The sequence below is a fragment of the Lethenteron reissneri genome, chromosome 52 (assembly GCF_015708825.2).
Source record: "Lethenteron reissneri isolate LAM-NWPU_2019-01 chromosome 52, ASM1570882v1, whole genome shotgun sequence".
Lineage (NCBI taxonomy): Eukaryota > Metazoa > Chordata > Hyperoartia > Petromyzontiformes > Petromyzontidae > Lethenteron > Lethenteron reissneri.
Window position 1 is genome coordinate 3583687 of NC_083830.1, and position 21699 is coordinate 3605385.

The 21699-nt window shown below is 47.5% G+C and overlaps 1 protein-coding gene across 2 annotated transcripts in view; it reads right to left on the minus strand.

Annotated features, from left to right (window-relative positions):
* Positions 1-8233: 8233 nt before the first annotated feature.
* Positions 8234-21699, minus strand: part of LOC133355751 (nuclear factor of activated T-cells, cytoplasmic 1-like) — a 156390-nt gene continuing 142924 nt past the window's right edge. For both annotated transcript variants that reach the window (XM_061573068.1, XM_061573067.1), the window contains one exon: positions 8234-15271. In XM_061573068.1, the coding sequence (XP_061429052.1) occupies positions 15255-15271 (17 nt within the window). In that variant the 3' untranslated portion in view covers positions 8234-15254. The remainder of the gene's footprint in view (positions 15272-21699) is intronic.

Here is a 21699-nt window from a genome sequence, read left to right on the forward strand (position 1 = left end):
CGCCCGTTTAGCCCCCTCGAACTGGTCGAACAAAAGCTGTTTAGGCATGCGGTGGCTGGGCACACACACACACAGACACACACAGACATCACACACACATACACACGCGCGCTATCTAAGGTTGCCCGCCACCACCGCCCCCCCGCCCCCGCTTTTTGGAACTTTCCTAAACCTCAAGATAAAGGGCAACCTTTTTTGTTTTACCACCCACGCGGCTGACCGCTACTGGAAATATGTTTTCCTTTTCTTCTCGTTTCTTCCTGCGATGTAGACATTTAGCGACGTAGAAAACGGCACGCACAGCCAAGGGGTTTCTGTTTGGGGGTTTTGGGTTCTGTGGGTGTGTCTGCTGGCTCGGCCAGATAAAGTTTATTGGGGGGCCGAGGGCTGTGAATAGTCAACAATAGAGAGGGTGGAGGGTGGGGTGTTGGGTTAAATCGCGTGAATATAATTGCGTTGTTAAACCCGCCACCACACGACACAGCCAATTAGTAAGGTTTTTCACGTAAACAAAATATAGCAATTCGTTACTAGTACAGCACGCCGGTGTGTTGGAGAGTAAACCCATAACATTAACAATTCGAGTACGAATTTTTATACTTTTTAGGCATAAACAATGAGAAAATAACACCTACCACCCAGGAACAAAAAATCGTGTGACATAGTGAATTATCAGCGCATGCTTGTTTGCATGTTTTTCCACAGGTACCATGTGGTTCACGCGAGACGCGATGCCTTGTAATAGATATATATCTTTGGTGTTTGGATATCTAAACACCTATTCTTGGTTCCTTCGGTAAAGTCACGTAGAAGGGAAATAATAAAACATAAAATTAGCACGACGTTTCGGCCACAACGCAAGCAGCCGTCCTCAGGTGAAGAGCAGAGCTGTCGGAAAGACAGCGTCCTAATTTAAATGGAAATCTAAACACCTGTGTTATTCGCTGTAAGGGGTATGAAGCCCATTGTTGTGTTTTCTTCACTTTGATACTGCCAGGAATGTCCCACAGGTAAACCCGAGTCGCATTGTATTCTGAGTGAGACGTGTAACTTGTGGTGTACAGGCAAACACCCCATCTATTAACCCAACATCAGCTGTTTCTAACTCATCTTCTTGGTTCTTTCGGTAAAGTCACGTAGAAGGGAAATAATACAATAATAAAAATAAAACAATAAAATAAAATAATTCTCACGACAAGAACAGGTCTGTCGGAACGACAGCGTCTGAATTGGCTCATTCAAACGCTGTCTTTCCGACAGACCTGTTCTTCACCTGACGGCTGCTTGCGTTGTGGCCGAAACGTCGTGAGAATTATTTTATGTTTTATTTTTATTATTTTATTATTTCCCTTCTACGTGACTTTACCGAAAGAACCAAGAAGATGAATAAGGGAGCGGTAGTGTAGTGATTAGCGTGCTGCGCTACAAACACAGCGACCCGGGTTCGATTCCCGCTCACGGCCAACGCCAGTGACGACTATTTGAGCTGGTCCTGAGCCTCCCCTAGGTCGACTCAGCCTCAAATGAGTACCTGGTGCGGTGTGTAAACATCGCCACTGGGGAGACAAATGCGGCCGGGCGTGGTGCTGGCCACCCACCCCCTCGTGTGCCGTTCCGGCCTTCAGAGGTGCTGCCCGCAAACAGCACTTGCCCCTACAGTCTGTTGAGGCTATACGGGGGCTCTTCGTCTTTTTAGTGTTAAAAGCAAATAATGAAAGCCCACCAGAGATTTGCGGTCACGCTTTTCTTTGCTCTGTTTTCTATTCGGCTTCATAGCTATACCTCGTGTGTGTTTTTTTTATGTTATTCGTTTATTTTTATTTTTCGTGACACCCCCAAATCACTCTTGCAAATGACTCATCCTCGGGTCCGCTTGAGCTCCCGCCTTAATACACGAATTTAATCTTGAAACTAGAGATCCTTTAATCTTTATTTTTCAAGGGGTGGAGCAGCCGGTGCCGCGGTTGTTATTTTTAATTTGTTATTGAAAACACCCCATACCCATGTAGTTACAAAAAAAATGTTGAGTCTAATTTACGGCGTTTTGCCACTCCACTGCTGGACGGAGATTTCCCAATGCCGAGTAAAGCCACAGAGGAGTGTTTTGTGTTTGTTTGTTACCATACTTCATGGCACTGGATGGGATAAGAGGGGGGCCAGAACCGGTCCGGATGTCACGCACCACTGACGGAAGATCGTATTGGTAATTACAAGCCCATGGGGCTGCACAAAAGTCTAGCAACTACTATCGTTGTTATTGAGCTGATCTGGCCAATGCCTTCAAATCACTCCGGACCAAGTGCAAGCATCATGACCAACTCGGGCATTAAAGTCACCCAACAGGATGACTCTATCCCGAGGGGCCACTTTAGCTAGCATCTGTGACAGGCCATAGAAGGAATCTGAATCATCGGCCTAGCCTGCATCCCTCCACTGATGTTCATCTTCGGTGGGGGCATACATAACCACGACCCCCACTCCTCGCCTCAGTTGATTGGAAGACGAGCCCAAAGTACCCTGGGGCTTACAGCTTCCCACAACTCACCGCCACGCTCCCAGGCCCCCTTCATTATTTTATTCAGAAAAAGAGCCACTCCCTGTTGTTTGGCAGTCTCCTGCCCCGAGTAGAGGACTGTCCACCCCTCATCGTGGCAGGAGCCAGAACCAGTCCACTGGACCTCCTGAATACCGCAGAGATCCAAGCGGTACCAGTCCAGCTCCTGACAGAGGAGTTGGCAGCCTCTCCTCTGCAATGAGCGTTCGAACATTCCATGTGGCCACCCGGAGTGGCTTTTTGTTGCTTCTGGAGGAACCCCGAGGGTAATGGTTCGGTCTTCTGGCTGCATCAAATGGGGTTTGGCCAGGAGACGTTAGACGCCTTTCCCCTCTGGGCCTCCGACACGAGCGTAGTTGGATATTTTTCACGTGATTTTGTGGTAATTGAATTGAAGGTGGAGGGGTTACCAGCCCCTCGCACAAACGCACACGCACAAACACACGCACGCTGGAAAGCAATGTTTAAAGCAGTGGCCGACGTTCTTGGTGACAATGGAAAATGGCCCCAGATATATTTGGCCTTGAAGAAAATGTAACCGCATTTTACGAAACGCGCTTGTAAAAAAAATGCAGCCCTTTGAGATCGCGTTTACGTTTTCGTAACTTTATTTTTTTTTACTTTTCATAAAACACCTGCAAGAATGTACACTACAGAAAGTCCCAAACAAGGCACAAAAGGTGAAACTGTACACGTTTACACAACAAAACTAAACTCAAGAGCGGCGTTTCCCCCATCCTCAAAAGACACAGGTAAAACGGACAAAAAGGAACACTTGCAAATTGTAAAAACAAAACAAGGTTTTACAACATACGGCACACAAAAGCTCCCACAGCCACGGACAACTTACTAATGCGAGCATTGGGTAAGTTGCACCTTCGCACTAACACGAACAATTTAATATAATGTATATATATAATATAGTTTTTATCAATTATAAAAACCTTGCAGCAAGTTCCACACACCAAAGCCGACGTTCTTTGAAAGCATATATCTACAGACGCTACAATTACCGAAATATTGATTTGCATAGCAAACAGCTTTGGTTGGAAGCGTGAATAACTCGCGATATCGTTCCATACGGTACTTGGGGTGAGAGGGTGGCAGGAAATGCAAGGGTGGTACTTTTATACACGAACGCGCACACGCACGCACGCGCGCTACAATGCCGCTGCTGCAACAAAAAAAAACACAGTAAAATTACAAGTCTTAAAAGCGTAAGACGGTACGTTTGCTACGGTTTAATTAATACGAATAAACGATCAGAGTATTATTATTTTGTTGTTGTTGTTGTTGTCTAACCACGACCGCGTGAGACTTTGTTGAAGTTTGCAAATGGTTTTGTTCTACAGAGGCGCGTGGGGTGATGCGTTGGGTGTCCACTACCCCCCGCCCCTCCCCTTGGGTGCCCCTCCCCTCCCGTATTTGGTGCAAAGCTGCACCAATACGGCTGCCCCCTGAACACGCAGAATGATGGAAAAACCTCAGCAGGGAGGGGGCGGACAGAAACTTAATCCCATTTATATTTTAGTTGTGTTGTTTTCTTCGTCTTCTCCTCCTCCTCCCCAAAATGTGTTTCGTTTTTATTGGAGCCAGTATTTTGGTTAAAAAAAAAACGTAAAAAAATGAATATCGATACGTAATGCGCGATAACGTTGTTGGATTTCACGCACGTGAGAGTCCAAACATTGTTTGTGAGAAAGCGCCTTAAATGAAAAAACGAATTAAAACGACAGGCCCCCGGGGGAAGACAACCTGTCGTAGCGTTCTGCGGGACAAACTTCGGGCCACTCGTTCCAAGCGCGATTTATCCCAAAAGAATTTAAATTACAAAAACGAAAACGTGGGGAATCGCGTGGTTACAAGATGCCACGGGCAGGGCCGTGAGCGAGACACCCGCTGGACGACGTGCTTATCGTCACCGTGAGAAGCGTCACAGCCGAGATTCGCGACATTGCGGTGCGAAGAGCGTTGTTGAGCAGCTAATTCGCGCTTGTGAAATCACTTCGTCTTCGCGAAAGAAATGCTGAAGTTCTTTGGAGCGTTTATTAATCCCTGACAAATGGCTTTTAATGAGCAATGCAGCAAAATGGATCATCACAACATCGGCACGGCGAACCGACCCAAAAACCCCTGTGATGTATCCAAGCATTATCGGTCAGTGTCACCCGTGTCTGTGATTTAACGGAATAAAAATCTATCAAACTATAAAACATTAACAGGGACTCCTCTACTTACGAACGAGTTAGGTTCCAGGTCTGTTCGTAAGTCGATTTGTTCGCAAGTCCAACTTGACTTCTGTCGGTTCCAAACATTTTCTACGGCGTGTACACGAAACATGGGGGGGGGGGGGGGGGGGGAAATGGCTTTAAAAAGAAGTATCATCTCCTGCAGATGCCACCACCGCCACCTATTGCACGGTGGCTGAACTTAACGACTGTCGGTCCCGAACAGGCAACTGGACATACGGACAGGTTTGTACGCATCCCTGAAAGTTCGTGAGTCGAATGTTCGTAAGTAGATGAGTCCCTGTACGTATACATTTTTTTACGCGTAATTTTAGGTACAACAACGGCTCTTTTGTATTTTTACAACATCATAAACTCCTCTATACACACATTACGGTCAATAATAGTTAAATAGTCCATGGGTCAGAGCAGAAATGGGTACCACCGGAGGCAGCGAAACTTTAGTTGGATTTTTTTCGGTAAAGTCACGTAGGTAAAAAATAAAATAAAAATTAATAAAAATAAAATAATGGTGGTTTTTATTACTATTCTTTTTATTAATTTTAATTTCATTTTTTACCTACGTGACTTTACCGAAAAAACTAAGAGTAGGAATCCTTGCAGTCACGAAAGCTTCAAATCTAGAATTTAGTTGGATTTATTTACACGGCCAAATAGGAGCCCAATTATTTGATAACCCCACTGATTTCTCATGGTTATCGCACAATTCACTCTTGATTGCTCCACGTAAATAAATTGGCACCGCAAACACAGCGATGCCACCTCCAGGTGAAATCTCTGGTCTGGGCTCACGGACTACACCCACTTGATTCTCAGGCATATGAATTGTGTGGGTTGTAACATTATATATATCAGATGCTACTTAGTTCTTATAAAACAGGATACAATAAGCCTTTTTTTTATTAAATGCCCTGTTACACACGTCAGCTTACGAGTCATTTTTTGGTGCTTACAACACAGTGGTACGATTCGGCTCGGCAACGGTTACAGTCCGCGCGAAGGGCTACGTTAATTTCGCCCACGTTAAAAAAACCTCCTGCAAAGCGAAGTTCAGATGAACCGTGAAGGTGGCGGGGACGTCCGCCCCTAGAGAACAACGCCGCTCCACCCTTAACGACTTAGAAAACCACCGTCCTACCGGGAGGCAGGCAAAGCCTGCAAAGTCGTTGGGATCGCAGTTTTGAAAGAGAGAGAATGGCCCAGCTCCTAAAAATGTGCGTTAATGTGCGGCCCCCATAAGGCAAATTAGCCGTAACTTGGCTCAGAAAAGAAAATGCGGAGGTCGTCTGTTTTGCGTGGCCAAATGTAAAATAACACTTTAAATGCATTCGCCCACGGGGCCATGCGGCGTTAATCTTTTTCCCAAACAGCATTTGTTTAATGCAGGCAAACTGTGGAGCGGTTTCAACTTTCCTGGGCCGTTCAACAAACGCCGCTTTTGGCCGTGAGGTCTTGGGGGGGGCAGCGTTGGACAAGCCTCTTGTGCCGACGGCTTGCGCGTCAATAAAGAACCAAAGAAAGCAAAAACACAGTCCCTGTCCGTACGTATTTACAAACAGGATGTGGCGCGTTGAAGGTAACATTCGAAGTGCGCGTGAGAAAGAAAATAAAAAAAGGAACGCGAGTGAAAACGGTTTTCCTCCCCAGCGACAACGCGATGCATTGCGAAGAAACGCGTTCTCGCAAAGCTCATAACAGGTGCAAGTGAGGGAGGATGAGGCTGCAAGGTGAGGAAAAGTGGCTTTTGGTGAGACGTCTTAGTCGCACAGATGCGGTCGTGACAGCCCAACGGAGTGGCTTATCATTGTGTGGACATTTATAGCAGCCAAATACTCTAAAAACGCGTGATGCTGAGTCTAAATGTGGAGGCGGGGGGGGACAGGAGGACCCAGAGAAAAATCCACACGGCTACGGGGAGAGAGAACGTGCAAACTCCAAATATACAGCAGGCGTCAGGGTCGGGATCGAACCCACGACCACCTGCAAACCAGGCGTGGGAGTTAACATCTCGCCAAATTCAGTGGCACGCAGTGGTGTGGTTAGTGCAGGAGAGGGGGCGGTAAGGGGGTCCCGGTCTCTCTCTCTGTGTGCTGGCCAATGTCTCAGTGGTCTACACGATTGTACATAGCAGAGGCAGCAGTGGTTCAATGAATCACACGGGCATTGCAAGAGATAATGAAAGTGAGAGTAGCATGAGATCAAATATATAAATAAAGTGAACAATCCCTTCGATGTTGCAGAACAAATCGACCATTCGCCACGTGTATTTGACGGGGAATTGTTTTGTCACTCAAGAGAAACTGATTTGTACAAATAAATACGGAGTACTTTGAGAAGTTACATCGAACCGACTGACAGTGAACGGCTAGAATTGTCAGATGATGTAACGGGTTTGTTTTCTATTCAAACTTGCGCGCAAATGTAAGTTACAATTTGAGAGAGAGAAAAAAAATATTGATTTAAAGCTTTCGTGACTGCAGGGATTCAAAATAATAAAAATATGTTTTATTATTATTTCCCTTCTACGTGACTTACCGAAAGAACCAGGAATAGAAAAAAAAATCGTATGAATGTTCGCAGTAGCGTCGAACACACGTCCAAAGTAATTGTCCCGAGTTTTATTTTGCTCACTTTTTGTTTACGCCTTGTTGACAATGCCCTCAACGTTTCGTGGTGATAGCCCGACCGAATCCACGCGTGTGCTTTTGTAATACGTCTTAAAAAACAAACATCATTCAATTGGGATTTCACACTTTTTACGAGGGTCATTATACACTGTGCCGAGTCTACTCTTAGGTTTTTTCGGTAAAGTCACGTAGGTAAAAAATTAAATTAAAATAAAAGTAAAATGAAAATAAAAAATCACGTTTCGGAGACAACACAGAGCGTTACTTGATACAGCAGTCGTGCTGTGACTGTTCCACCTGAAGACGGAAGCTTGTGTTGCCTCCGAAACGTCGTGATTTTTTATTTTTATTTTACTTTTATTAATTAAATTTTATTTTTTACCTACGTGACTTTACCGAAAAAACCTAAGAGTACGAATCCTTGCAGTCACGAAAGCTTCAAATCTAGAGTCTAAATGTGATGCATCCATAAGCTGGTATATAAAGACACGAGCAGGTCTTCACCCGTGAGTTCGAGCGATGGCTAAAAACCCGTCGACGGTTTAATTAACATTTTTGTTTTCTTGGTTCTTTCGGTAAAGTCACGTAGAAGGGAAATAATAAAATAAAAAAATAAAAACATAATAAAATAATTCTCACGACGTTTAGGCCACAACGCAAGCAGCCGTCCTCAGGTGAAGACCAGGTATGTCGGGGAGACACAGCGTCTGAAGCATTCAGAATTATTTAATTATGTTTTATTTTCCCTTCTACGTGACTTTACCAAAAGACCCAATAAGATGAATCCCTGCAGTCACGAAAGCTTTAAATCGAAATGTAACATTTTTTGTTTTATATTTTAGTGAGCCACGTCGCTTGACGGGTCGCCAACGATTCAGCCACGCACGCATCCACATCGGAGAGGCAACACGGCCGCACAATCCTCCACGCCGTCGGGTCCACAGCAGCAGAGAGATCTGTCAAGCAAGGAAATAAGCATGGGCAATTCCTCTCCCCCGCTTGGTGCACGAACAAGGCAACACAATTTCGTCCGTACGTATGGCGAACTTCTATCGCACCGTACGTAGCCAGCCGTGCTCGCCGGAGGTGCTAACGGAAAGCCACCTTTGACCAAAACGCAACTTTTTTTAAAAAGTTAATTTGTACAACAAAAACGATGTGTCTAAAGCGGCAGCTTAAAATAAACAATAGCAGAATATCGACAGAAATGTACGGATTACAGGAAACCCCTTACGTTGACATTTTACATTTTTCCACCGAGTGTACGGGGCGACAAATAGACAAAGGCGGAGGGGCGGGGTGGGGTGGTGGGCGATGCCTCGGTGAATTTTAATGAAGCGATACTCTTTGGTTCTTTCGGTAAAGTCACGTAGGTATAAAATAAAATAAATCACGACGTTTCGGGCGCAACACAAGCGTCCGTCATCAGGTGGTAAAGCACGAAAAAACCAAAGAGTATGGATTCCTGCAGTCACGAAAGCTTCAAATCAAGATTTAATGAAGCTACACGCAAAAAAAAAACACCGCGTCGATCACCACTGATTTCCTCTTTAAATGCGCCCAGCCTTCGGCCCCACTATTTATACGTGGGGCTGCACACGTTTAACTAGTGCAAAAACACAGTTTACGGGGGTCCTGACAACCTACGGATACGTTGGGCGAGCACAGCAAGAGGGAGCGACGCTTCGCACAAGCAGCGGGACGTTTTGGCCCCCCACGCAGAAAGCGTTCGGGTGCCATGGTGGTGGCGAGAAGTGAGCTACTCCGCCTGGGATGAAGGAGGTCGTGGGTTCGATCCCGATCTCGAGCCTGACGCCAAGCTGCACGCGCTTGGAGTTTGCAAGGTGTGTGTTTGTCTTTTTTCCCGTGGTCGGGTGGACTTTTCTCCGTGTCCCCTCCCGGTTTTTGTCCGTGCACATTTACAATCAACAGCGTGCTGTGAATTTCCACCTGATGATAAGCCACTTCGTCGAGCAATCATTTATAGCCACGTCGCTTCTGAAGAAGAGCTAAACAGCTCAGTGGGCCTAGATCCGGTAAAATAAAAAATAGTAGTAGCAGTTAGTAAATGGTCATTGGGGTTGTGACAATTAGTGACAACTTCGATTTACAAAATAAAAACGATTCTTTTGTTCGCGGGCAACGCATCGAAGGGCGCACGCAAGAATCCTTGCCCAACTCTTCCGTGCGTCGTATCTGGCTCGTGGGGAAGCTGCGCACGCCATCACGAATCGCGGAGCCCGTGACCGTGCGGATTAAAAAAAAAGGGAGAAAAATTCCACGTGGTTACGATGCTCTTGGGCGGCTCTGTAGAGCTCCCCCACCTAGAGGAGCACCCCCCCCTTCTGGTAAGCAACCGGCGTGAGCGACACAATGCAGTCCTGCGCCTTTAACTTCACCTTGCAAGGGCAGAAGTGGATTGAATCGACAAGGGAGATCACTCTCTCGTCACACGGGTTCTGCATGAAATTACGGTGCTTTATGCAAGTTTATCGTCCGAAAGAGTGGTTTTTAATAGTCACTCGATGTATGTCTTAGATCATTAAATAGCTTCTTCCTCCAATGGTTATAAGCTGTGACATATATCGGCTTTTCAGTCACAGAATTCCTCCCCGTGAGTTCAAGAACATTCTTAAAACTCCTATCGTTAACCTGAAGGGACCCTAAGGACAGACTTGGCGAGGCAATAAAAGTGTTTTTTTTTGGTGATCAAAATCCTTTCAACGTCATCAAACGAAACTATCGAACAGCGCGAGTTGGGGGGGCGCAGCGTTTGTATTTTAAGTGAAATGCAAAAACACGTAGGCTTTAGCGACCAACATTATTAATAAAGATTTTTGGCTGTGTCGGGTGGTGGAGGGTTACGACACATTTATTCTTACGCGATCTAACCCATAAACCTTCATTATGAAATGCAAAAACTGCCAACGTTATAACGTTACAACTGTAATATCGACTTATATAGCGCGGCACGGTATTCACTCACTCTCGAGGAAGAAAAACTCGGTAAGGTCGCCGTGGTGGCTGCGAGATGTTAACTACCTCGCCGGGTATACAGACACCTGTATACTTGGGAGTTTGCGTGTCTCTCTCCCCGTGGCCACGTGGATTTTTCTCCGGGCCTCCTGTTTTTCCCCGCTACATTTAGAATCAACGTGCGTTTAGAGTATTTGGCTGCTGTACATTTCGACATGATGAGCCACTTCGTTGACCTATCATTTGTGGCCAGGTCGCCGCTGAAAATAAAAGTCATATAGCACAGTGGGCCTTCATTGGTAAAAATCCAAAGTTTTTTTGGTTTTTTACTCGGGAGTCGCGAGAAACCGCGGTAAGGAGCCGGCGCCACCGGCAATTGCCCAAGTTCTGGTGTTCTCTATACACGACGGTGATATCGGCCAATGAATGAGCGCCTAACATGTAGGGAGGAAATCACAGCGCCCGGAGAAAAACCTCATGCGGGCGAGTGGGGGCAGAAAAACTCGACAGATGAACTTTGTTTACAATATAAACTTTGCTTAATTCGTGTAAGTCCTTTGAAATGCCATACAATAGATTATTTTACTTTAACAAACACGAGTGAAAATGTAATGTATTTCCAAATAGCATGCTATTCGGACGTATATACTGTCGTCATATTGACGGGAGTGGCAGACGTCCTAAAATATTCAGAGATAGCTCGTAAAAAAAAAACCCTAATGCAGCAAATATTTGCGTTGTTTTTGAAATCGGTTGCGCCAGAACGCAGCGGTTGAACATTACCATCGCTGAGTGGACACACGAGGAACAAACATCATCTTGCCCCCTCGAGACAGCGGAATAACAGCGACCGGTACTGTGGTTATCACGTAGTGGCTTCGGAGATAGTGGGAGCTAGTGGCTCTCTGTGTGTGTCTGTGAAGCAACACGGTCACGCTTGAGGGAAAATAAAGTAGTTTGTTGTAATGAAAGTAACAAAATATATACACTACTAATGCCAAGCTTTGCACATAACATCTTGGGGGGGATATCCTATATTACAACGTTTGCTCTAACATGGGCTTTGGTTGAATATTTGTGGAAAGTTTCACACACATCCTGAACATAGGCCTCCTCGTTGTAGTTTAAATAAAATATTGCCAAAAGGCGGTGGCCAAGTTTCGAGTAAGGCGAAGAAAAACCGAGGACCTCATCAATGTTTAAATTTAGTTGCACGTAATAACATCAGCGACAAACGCCGATATTGTCTTTCGGAAACCGTTGAGAGGCCGAATCGGAGGAGGAAGCCTGCCAACGATTGGAGCAAGCGACGAACTTGAGCCGCGTGCGTACGATTCAGTGACGGGAGGCGAAAGACATGTTCAAATGACGCATCGGGAAGGCCTCTACCGCGCTATCCACGACAGCGACCTCCTCGAAGGACGGCATTTTCCTGCGGAGTTTTGTCGATTCCTGAGACGGTGGCGTGAAGAATATTCCCCATTTTTTATTTTTTAAAAACGATCCCCCTTCCATGAAGTTCATTTTTTTGTGTCACGGACGCAAACGCACGGTAGAATATTTTTGCCAAGTGCGTACGCGCGGCGACGGAAAATAAACGCGGCGATTACATTTAGAACGCAAATGTTACGCGACGGTTATTTATATCGGCGCTAGCGGGATGAGTAACATCAACGCCACTTGTATGCCCAGGTCGTCCTGTTATTCGAAAGCACATTTTAACGTAAGCAAAGTTTTACATCCATTTGTTGTTGTTTTTTTACCAGTAAGCTCACTTTCTTTAAAAGGCACTTTTAAGAGTTAGTTGAAGAAAATGAATTTTGCCAACAGAGACTCGTGCTGCTTTCTTTGAAGTGTATACTAAGAGAGAGAATGTGCGCATGTCAAATCACTTTTCAATCCTGAAGTTCTTCAACGACATCCTAAAAGGAAACCTCGTGACATTTCTTTGGAAACATACGCACACGCGCGTTGAACTTCTTTCGCACCGTACGTAGCCAACCGTGCAAATCGGAGGTGCGTGGAAGGAAATATAAATGGTGAGAAAAACGGGATGCGTTTACGCGCGGGCAGAGACAGAAACGCCGCTTGCGTGTACCATTCTCGAGTAACGCGCGTTCCGCTTCGACGAACTTCTTGGGAAGCTCCAAAATTCCAGGTGAGAAATGAGAGAAATTAAATTGATGCAAATCGTTTTTTCCGTGCCACGGTTGGTCAAAAAACGCCAATGGAAAGTTGGGCGCCTCTTTAATGAATCGTTCAATGGCAATTACGTTTTTTTAGTTTTCAAGCCTTCTCACATGTTTGCATTTCGTACGCAATCTATACAATTGCACGGCTGGTTAGGCTTTCTGCGGCCGCACTGCATGTACGTCGCGCTTATCCTTCCGCACCGTACGCAGACACCAACGGCGCTAATCGGAGGTGCGGGGGGAAGAACAACAACGCGGCTCTCGGAGGCGTTTGTGGGGGGGGAGGGGGCTCGCGCAGAGACATCTGCTCCTGAAGAATCTCGCCGGCGCACGTAGCGAAACGTCGTACATCACGCCGAGCGACATCGGGTGGAGAGGGAGGGTGGGGAGAGGTGGAGGAAACGGATCCGAGAGCTAAAAACCACCTTTCGGTCAGAATCACCCCTCGCGATTTGCGACGTCGCGCCGCCCACGCGAGCGCCGCTCTCTCTCTCTCTGCCCGTTGCTCGGCAAGACGCACCTCGTGTTCAACAACAGAAATAAATTGTCGAGCGGGCCACAGGAGGGGGGCCCAAGGCAAAGTGGCAGTGAGGGGGGGGGGGGGGTTACTTTCGGGAGGTAAAAAGGGAGAACGAGTGCAAGGCAAAACGGCGAGGCGAGATGAGGTTGAAGGGGGCAAAGCCACACGGCGAGGATTTAAGGCCGACCATTCCCGCAGGCGACGTCAGGACTCGGCTTCCTGTTAAAGGCGGCGAACCCTATCCTCTCTCGATCGTCCGCTGCTGTATATAAAACGAGAACAATTAGAACTAACCAATCGCAAACGACGGACATGGACAGGCAAGGTGGGGGGGGGGGGGGGGGGGGAGGAGGTTTGTTTAATTGCCAAACAAAAAAAATAAACGTTTCGAGTTTCACAACCAACCTGGATGCTGCTGCCCGCGGGCGTACGACGGTCAACGCACTGAGGCTTGAAATCCGGGGGTCGCGGGTTCAAACAATGGGGGAAAGTTTCTTAAATGTGACCGGCTCTTGTCCACCCAGTGGAATAAAATGGGTTCGGGGGGCGGCCAGCCTCCGGAGCCGCATGCACGCGGCTATTTGAATGACTGCTTCGTGGCGTTATTTATTAAGGACCACCGGCTCTCACATTCACCACGTGGATGAAAAAGAAAGTTTTTTTGCTCCGCCGAATTCGAAAAGAAGTGCCCCTTTCTTGTTATCTTGGTTTGCCGAGCCCCGACTCAGTGAACCAGGAGGTGGCGGCGTTGGGTAACATGTCGGGAAAACTCCCAACAGTTCCAAGGCATCTTTGGCCACTGTGGAAGAGCAGGCCAAATACCCCTTCGAGAGCAGCGGTTCCCAACGAACGCAGAGGCCCGTGGGAAGCGGTCCACGGGAACTGCTGCATTTGCTACGATGCAGAGCGGTTTACATGTTTTTGTTTGTGGCAATGTTATTGGTGCGCGCGGTGGGGGGCAAACATTTGCTGAGGCTTGACAGCGACAGTCGGCTGATGCAGAGTGCTTGGGAACCACTACTCTCTCTCTCTCTCTAGGGGGGCTCTCTGGAGGCTTCCTTTCTGCCAACGGTGGGTGCCAGCAAGAAATTGCGTGGCTGCTCCTCTGCCTGTCGGTTATTAAAAAAAAAAGTGCAACTTTGAACGGGGTTTGCCTTGAGTGAGATTCGTCAGTGAATTGTGGTCTGCCTAAAGCAGCGCCGGGGGAGGGACCAGCCCGATGTTTGTGGCGTGAGCCGTGGTGCGAGGTTGGTTTGGTTGAATCAATTGTAAAGGCATTCGTCTGAAAGACCAATTGGTCAATTAATTGAACGTTCTTATTTGCTGCGTGGAATTAAAACAAACCTCCTTATCTGGGGCATTACACACGCGCACGCACAAGGTCCACATAAACGCCGATAACGTTTTGCACCTGACATTAGTACACAATTAAGGATCTGGATATTAAGGCTCATTGTTAAGGTAGACATGGCTTATATTATTCGTTAATTTACATCCGGGGGGAAAAAAACCCAAACAACTGTGCTTCACTTTACGACGATGAAAAGGGGTCTTCCCGATTCTTGTTTGCATCATCTTCCATTCATTTTTGGTAAGCTTCTTCTCCGTATCCACTGTGGTTTTAACTCAAGCAGGCTGTACAACGTCCGTTACACTTTCTATGTCTCTGCTCAATGTTACGTATGTTGAACTTCTTTCGCACCGTACGTAGCCAACCATGCTAATGCAAAGTATTCGCTGTTTTAGTGATTGTCCGTTTTTTTAAAAACAAAAAAATTCGTTACAAAATAAAAACCCTAACCCCCCTTTTTCGCCACTCTGCTGGCGAAGATCAGAAACACGTTCGACTCCCTCCCTCCTGGTCTCCTTGCGTGGCTCCCGCTCCCACGACAAGGCCCAGGGTGTGCTGCTCACCGCCAGCCCCAACAGCAGTGCAGGACTCCCCCCCCACCCACGCCCCCACCTCGTTCTCCCACCTCCTCTTCACTTCACAAAACAGCGACCACTCTTCCTCCTCTCCGAGGTCATCTCCTCTCAGTGTCCTCCTCCTCCTCCTCTTACTTCCAGTTGCTTCCATGACAAAAGAGGAGCTTGCCACCTACTAACTCTGAATGCCATTTTTTTCTTCTTCCGATTTCAATGTCTGAATCCTCCTGCGAAAGGGGAAAACGGAAAGAGAGGGATATTAAGAATCACAAACGCAACAGCGTTAACCGATGTTTGCCCATCTTGAAGCAGTGCTGCAGAAAAAAACTGTGCACTGCCAGAAGACGTGAGGTTGTTTAGAGCTGAACGTACGTTGGTTGGAGGGCAGGTAGAGTCGGTGGGCAGTGCGTGGTAGGTGGCTGGAGAGGTATGGAGGTAGAAAGGCAGAGGTCGCAACCGGGTACCCGATACCCGTACCCTACCTGATACCCGGCTACCCGTATCCGGCCGGGTACGGGTATCCGTTTGCGACCCTGGTGCGGCCGGGTACGGGTACAGGTAGGCCGTGAGTCACTGGTGAGTAACCGTTTGTCACTCATTTCGGGTAGGTGCGGCTGGGTACGGGTAAGGAATCAAAACCCGTTTGCGACCTCTGTCGAACGGTTAGTGGATTTTCCAGGTAGGGTAGGGTAAGGTGGCTGGTTGGTTCGGTAGACGATTAAGTGGGTGTGTGCGTATGTAGGTAGCAATGTCAGTACGAAGAAATGTTGGTAGCGAGGAATGTTGGAAGGTAGATAGGTGGATGGTAGGCATGGAGGTGGGGAAGTGGGTTATTAGGCAGGTAGTTAAGATAGCTGGGTAGTTAGGGAATTAGGTCAGCGAGTAAATAGGCAAGAAGTTGGGAGGGTGGCTACGTGGTCGCTTGGTAGTTGGTGATAAAAGTTGCTTCTTGTCCACATGCATTGTGCGACGAGACGTGATTACAGCGGAGCGTTAGCGTCACGCTCCGTTCACTTTTGGAAGTTCCACAACAACTTTCTGTAACCCTCCACAAGAAAGCCGCTCACCACCGTGGCACCAAACAGAGACGAAAGGGTAAACAAACATTTTAATTATCCAAGAAAGCAAACGCCTAATTACTTCTCTTACAAAATAAGTTCAGCGGGTGCGCGGGGCACGAGACTCCAATCAATTCCGTCAGATGTGCGCGCCAAGATATCACATTTGAGAGTGCCCTTTCATTTCGGCCCGGCTTTAAAATAGCACGCAGATTGGTTATTTTCATTCAGTAGCGGCGTGGCGCACAGCACGACATTCTGTGGCTCGCGGGTTGGCTGGGGGCCACGGTTGAAAGGGCCGCGTTTGCGGAGCACTAAGAATAGACGAGATTTTGAGGATGAGGAGAGGGGGGGGGGGGCGAAAAACGTTCCACAACAAATCGGATGACCGTAAAAAAAAACTATTTTATCTGTCGCCATGTTCTAAATCTCTTCTTTTGCTAGCCCACACCGCAATGCCCCCCCCAACCCCCCCCCCTTCCCCATTGGAAACCTCAACACAACGGGGGGGGGGGGGGGGCTTCTGGTCCGCAGGCCGCCGTATCTGGTGCTGCCACTTGCCATTCAGAAAAAAAATGGGGGAGGGTATCAGCTCTGTACATCTTTGCTTACACTGCGGGGCTTGTGTAGCGGAGACCGCACAGACAAAAAAAGCCCGCGCACAATCACCCACCGCCCGTCGGTTATAAAGGAGCCATTCCTGCCGTCGCTTTACCTCGTCTCAGGCTGTGACCGTAACACAAAAACCATCGACAAAGAATACCCCATAGAGCCTTAACAGACTGTTGGGGCAAGGGCTGCTAGCGGGCACCGATGAAGTGGCCAGCACCAAGCCCGGCCGCCTTTGTCTCCATAGCGGCGATGTTTACACACCGCACTAGGTACTGATTTGAGGCTAAGTCGACCTAGGGGAGGCCGATGACTGGTTCGGATAATCGCCACTGGTGTTGGCCGTGAGCGGGAATTAAACTCGGGCCGCGGGATTCGTAGCGTGGCGCAGCGCGCTAACCGCTACACCACCATAACACACACACGTGCGCATGTCAATGCAAAGATGCTCGCATAGGCGTACAGACTGTTGGGGCAAGTGCTGCTAGCGAGCGCACATTAAGGCCGGAACAGCACAGGATGGTGCAGGGTGGTGTGGCTCCCAAGCACCGCAATGTTTCACACATTGTGCCAGTTACTGAATTTAGGCCGAGTCTATTTCGGGGGGGAACACTCAAACAGATTTAGATACCATAAGCCATTTTGCTGTTATTATAATAATGCAATATGATGATGATACGACCTGTAACATGTACAACATTTTCACGGACATAAAGGACGGCTAACGCTGACGCTGTGGTTCAGTGTCGCTCGAAGGTCAGGTGAGAGCAGTGGGGGGGGGCCTTTAAGAGTCCCCTGTAAGGAGGCGGCTAAGATCCAGTGGCTGCTCAGTGACTAGTTTAGTAGTTTAGGATGCCGACAGCAGTGCTTACCCAAGCTTCTCCAAATGCGTTTCCTATTTGGATAAAGGAGTAAAAGTTCTACCCTGTGATGTTTCCTGAGTTATACTACTTAAAGCAGGCGTGAATGTCGCTTCAGGTTGCTTGCTTTCGAGCTTTTTCAAATAGGGTCCAACATCAATAATTATAACATTCAATGTATTTTATTTGGTAAACATCAATAGAATTTACATGGTCTGGGTCACCACCTCCTTGCAGCTGCCACTGCACAATATCTATATATTTTAGCCCTTACATGCTGCCTAGATCAAGTGATGTGAAAAACCAAAACATCAGATTTTTTTACCCGGGGGGGCGACGTGCGGTGTTTGTGGGAAAATCAGGTGCGGCAGCTTTGAGTGACAAAAGAAAATAATTCCCCTTCTGATTTAAAGCTTTCGTGACTGCAGGGATGATTCATATTCTTGGTTCTTTCGGTAAAGTCACGTAGAAGGGAAACAATAAAATAATATTTTATTATAATATATTTTTATTATTTTATTGTTTCCCTTCTATGTGACTTTACCGAAACAACCAAGAATATGAATTCCCTTCTATTTATATTCCCGGGGACAACGTGACGTCTCCGAGACCAACGGGGAGTGGCTCAATAATCTCAAGGTCCACCACGAGTCGACCGTCTGCACCTGTACGATGTCGACACTCCGTCATACAAGAGGAGCATCGACCATGGCCACGCGAACTCCGGTCATCATACTCGCAGCGGCGGATTTTGGCTCAGCCATTGAACAAAGACGGTTGCCGCATCGCGCGTATTCGGACGCTGCTTCTGCGGCCGTCTGGAACGCTCTTCCCTTCCGATATTAGGAAGCCACTGGAGGCTACGCACTTTTAAATCTAGATTGCAAAATTCGTTTCTCCAGAACTGCTTTTTGTCTTTAGTTTGTTGTCCTTCCCCCGCACCTCCGATTAGCACAGTTGGCTACATAGGGTGTGAATGAAGTTCAACATACACGTACATTGCATGCTATCAACACCAGATCATGTGCTCCTGTCCACCGCCACCACCACCGCTACCGCTAAGGACCAACACCCCCCCCATTCCTCTCATGTTGCCAGGCTGCTTTAAGTGGGATGTTGTGGTGAGCACCACTTTGCTATGTATAACAACATCACAAGGGGCACCCTAATTATAATCAACAGCTGTGTGCATTAGAAGGGTAGGGGAGAGACGGGGGTGGGGGGCAGCCTCGACGGGGAGCAGTGACACCCTGATTAGAGGGGCGTAGCTCTTCGCTGTTTTGTTTTCCGTTGCCATACCGATGCACCCTAAATTAAAAGTCCGTGCTAAGTGTGCGCGCGTGTGTAGTGCATCTGTGCGCATGTGCCCGAGTATATGCATGCGATTTTCGTGGTTGGGATTTGTATACGTGTGTGTGTGTGTTTGCAGAGTGTATACGGTGGGGAGCGGTGGTGTCGCGGTTAGCGCGCTGCGCTACGAACCCGGCGACCAGAGTTCGATTGCCGCTCACGGCCTACACCGGTGACGATTATGTGAACCGGTCCTGGGCCTCCCCTAGTTCGACTCAGCCTCAAATGAGTACCTGGTGTAGTGTGTAAACATCACCACCGAGGAGACAAAGGCGGCCGGGCGTGGTGTTGGCCACCTACCCCCTCGTGTGTCGTACAGGCCTTCATAGGTACTCGCTAACATCACTTGCCCCAAGTCTGTTAAGGCTATACGGGGGATCTTTGTCTTTGTTTGGAGTGTACACATAGTTGGATGCTGGCCATTCCTGTCCGTCAGCCACACTACTTTGGTTCTGTCCCATGACCTCCCGTCAGTAAGCCTTTACCCACTCTACGCGGCATTGCTGTGTGCCCCTGAAGCCTAAAAAACAATGACCACACAGCGTTGGTGGCAGTACAGGCGCAGGTCAAGGTGAACAAGTCAATCGCTGCCAATGATGTGGTGACCTCTTGCAGCCGTCGTTGCAATGTTGACACCTGAGCACCAAGATCCATGCTTGCAGTGTCTCACCACCAGCTGGCTTTTAGCTAATTTCTTTAGAACTGATTTTTGTTTGCTCGTTTGCTGTCCTTCCCCCGCACCCCCGCTTAGCACGGTCGGCTACGTACGGTACGGAAGTTCAACATACACATGAGTATGGGTCTCTTGTGGATCTCTGTGGGTCTCTATGGGTCTCTTCCTTCCGATATTAAGAAGCCACTGCAGTTATGCACTTTTAAATCTGCGTTTGAATCTCGTTTCTTTAGAACTGATTTTTGTGTTCAGTTTGTTTTCCTTCCTCTTGCACCTTCGATTAGCGCCGTGCTAATCCGAGGTGTGGGGAAATGTCCAAAGAGGTGTGATGTGTGGCTCCGTTCATGGCAACGCGTAGCGTAGCGAGCTCGTCAATGCCGCACTGGGGAGCGGCGGCGCAGCGGTTAGCGCGCTGCGCTACGAACCCCGCGGACCCGAGTTCGATTCCCGCTCACGACCAACATGCGCAGCACGTTGTTCGAGCGCACGACAACTCTTCACCGTCGTGAGTTGAGAGCCGGGTTAAGAGGGTGCAGTGTGGCCACGACGATTGGTAGAGCTGGCATATAGGACGAAGTAAGTGTAATTTACCATTTGTTTATGACGAACCTCAACGTTGTGGTTCAATTGTCAAGTTGAAAATGAGAATACACTCCTGCGATAATTACTGCTCACAAAGCAGGGCAGAAGTTTAAAACAATAGATTAATCAAATCCCTCTGTTTTTTTTTTGTCGTGCAGCCACCCACCCCATCTGTTGAGTGTCACTCTTGGCGTCTCTACGCTACCATTATATTTGCCCTTTGTCTGTGCAGTTTGTCCGAGCGACAATCTTCGCTCAGCTGTCCAGGGATTTCCTTCGCCAATTTCTGGCCTTCACTGATGCAAAGCAGAGCGGGGCCCGTTTGAAGTTCAGTGCTCGTGCAGCTGTTCTATCATTGGCCGAAATTGTGTCACAAGGGACCGCTTTTCGGCCAATCACCGCGTGGCTGTGATGGCAGATGCTGGCAAGTGGCCTCTGGGTGCAGCGATTTCTGAAAAATGTACCTCCAAAGTAAAACACACTGAATTTTTTTTATAATTGTATTGTATTGAAAATAAAAATAATAATAATGATAATCTGCCGAAAGTGTGCCCCTCATGCAAAGGGAATATTAATGTTAATTCATAAAATAGTTGTGGGACGTCGCTGTTAATTCATTATAGGTGGTGCCACTGCTCGCTGCTAGAGTTTAAAATGAAAATATCTTTGTCTCATTGAATGATGCCGAAAGCACAAATGGCATATATGAGTAAAACAATATAAATTGGTGTGTCATGATTCACTTCCCTGCCCCACGTCCCAACCTCCACCCAATGAACTGTTACAATTTGGAGTCAACATTTGAGATGTTAACTACGTCGCCTGGTATACAGGAGATCAGGGCTTCAATCCCAATCCTGGCGCCTGTATAAATATCTGTGGTCGCGTGGATTTTTCTCCGGGTCCTCCCGTTTTCCCTTCCACATTTAGAATCAACGTCACGCATTTAGAGTATTTTGGCGGCTATAAATGTCCACATGATCGGCCACTTCGTCGAGCTATCATTTGTGATAGCCAGATCGCTTCTGAAAAATAGCTACATAGCTCAGTGGGCTTTACCTGGTATTAGTTTTGTCACATCTGAATGGCCCCCCATTCGTTGAGTGGCACCCATTCAAACCGTTAAGGAAAAAAATATTTTGCCACGTTCTTAAACCAACAAGCCCTGAGCGCGAGCGTCCAGTTCACGCGACGAACGCACGCACGTACGATGTTGAACTTGATAATTGTTTTTTTACCCTTCTATCTGGCAACAAATGTTTGCATACACCACAATACCTATAGCCATATGCAGGTATTGTGGTCTATGCAAACATGACTCCTTGTAAAAAAAGGTGTCAGTTTTGTTGCCAGATAGAAGGGTAAAAAACAATTATCATATTTTTTATGGCAAATGAGGTTCCAACGGTGATGTTGAGCTTCTTTCTCAAACGTACGCAGCCGACCGCGCTGATCCGTGGTGAAGGTGGTCGGCGGGGGGGAAGGACAACAAACGACTCTGGTGGCGGAAGCGTCGTCATCAC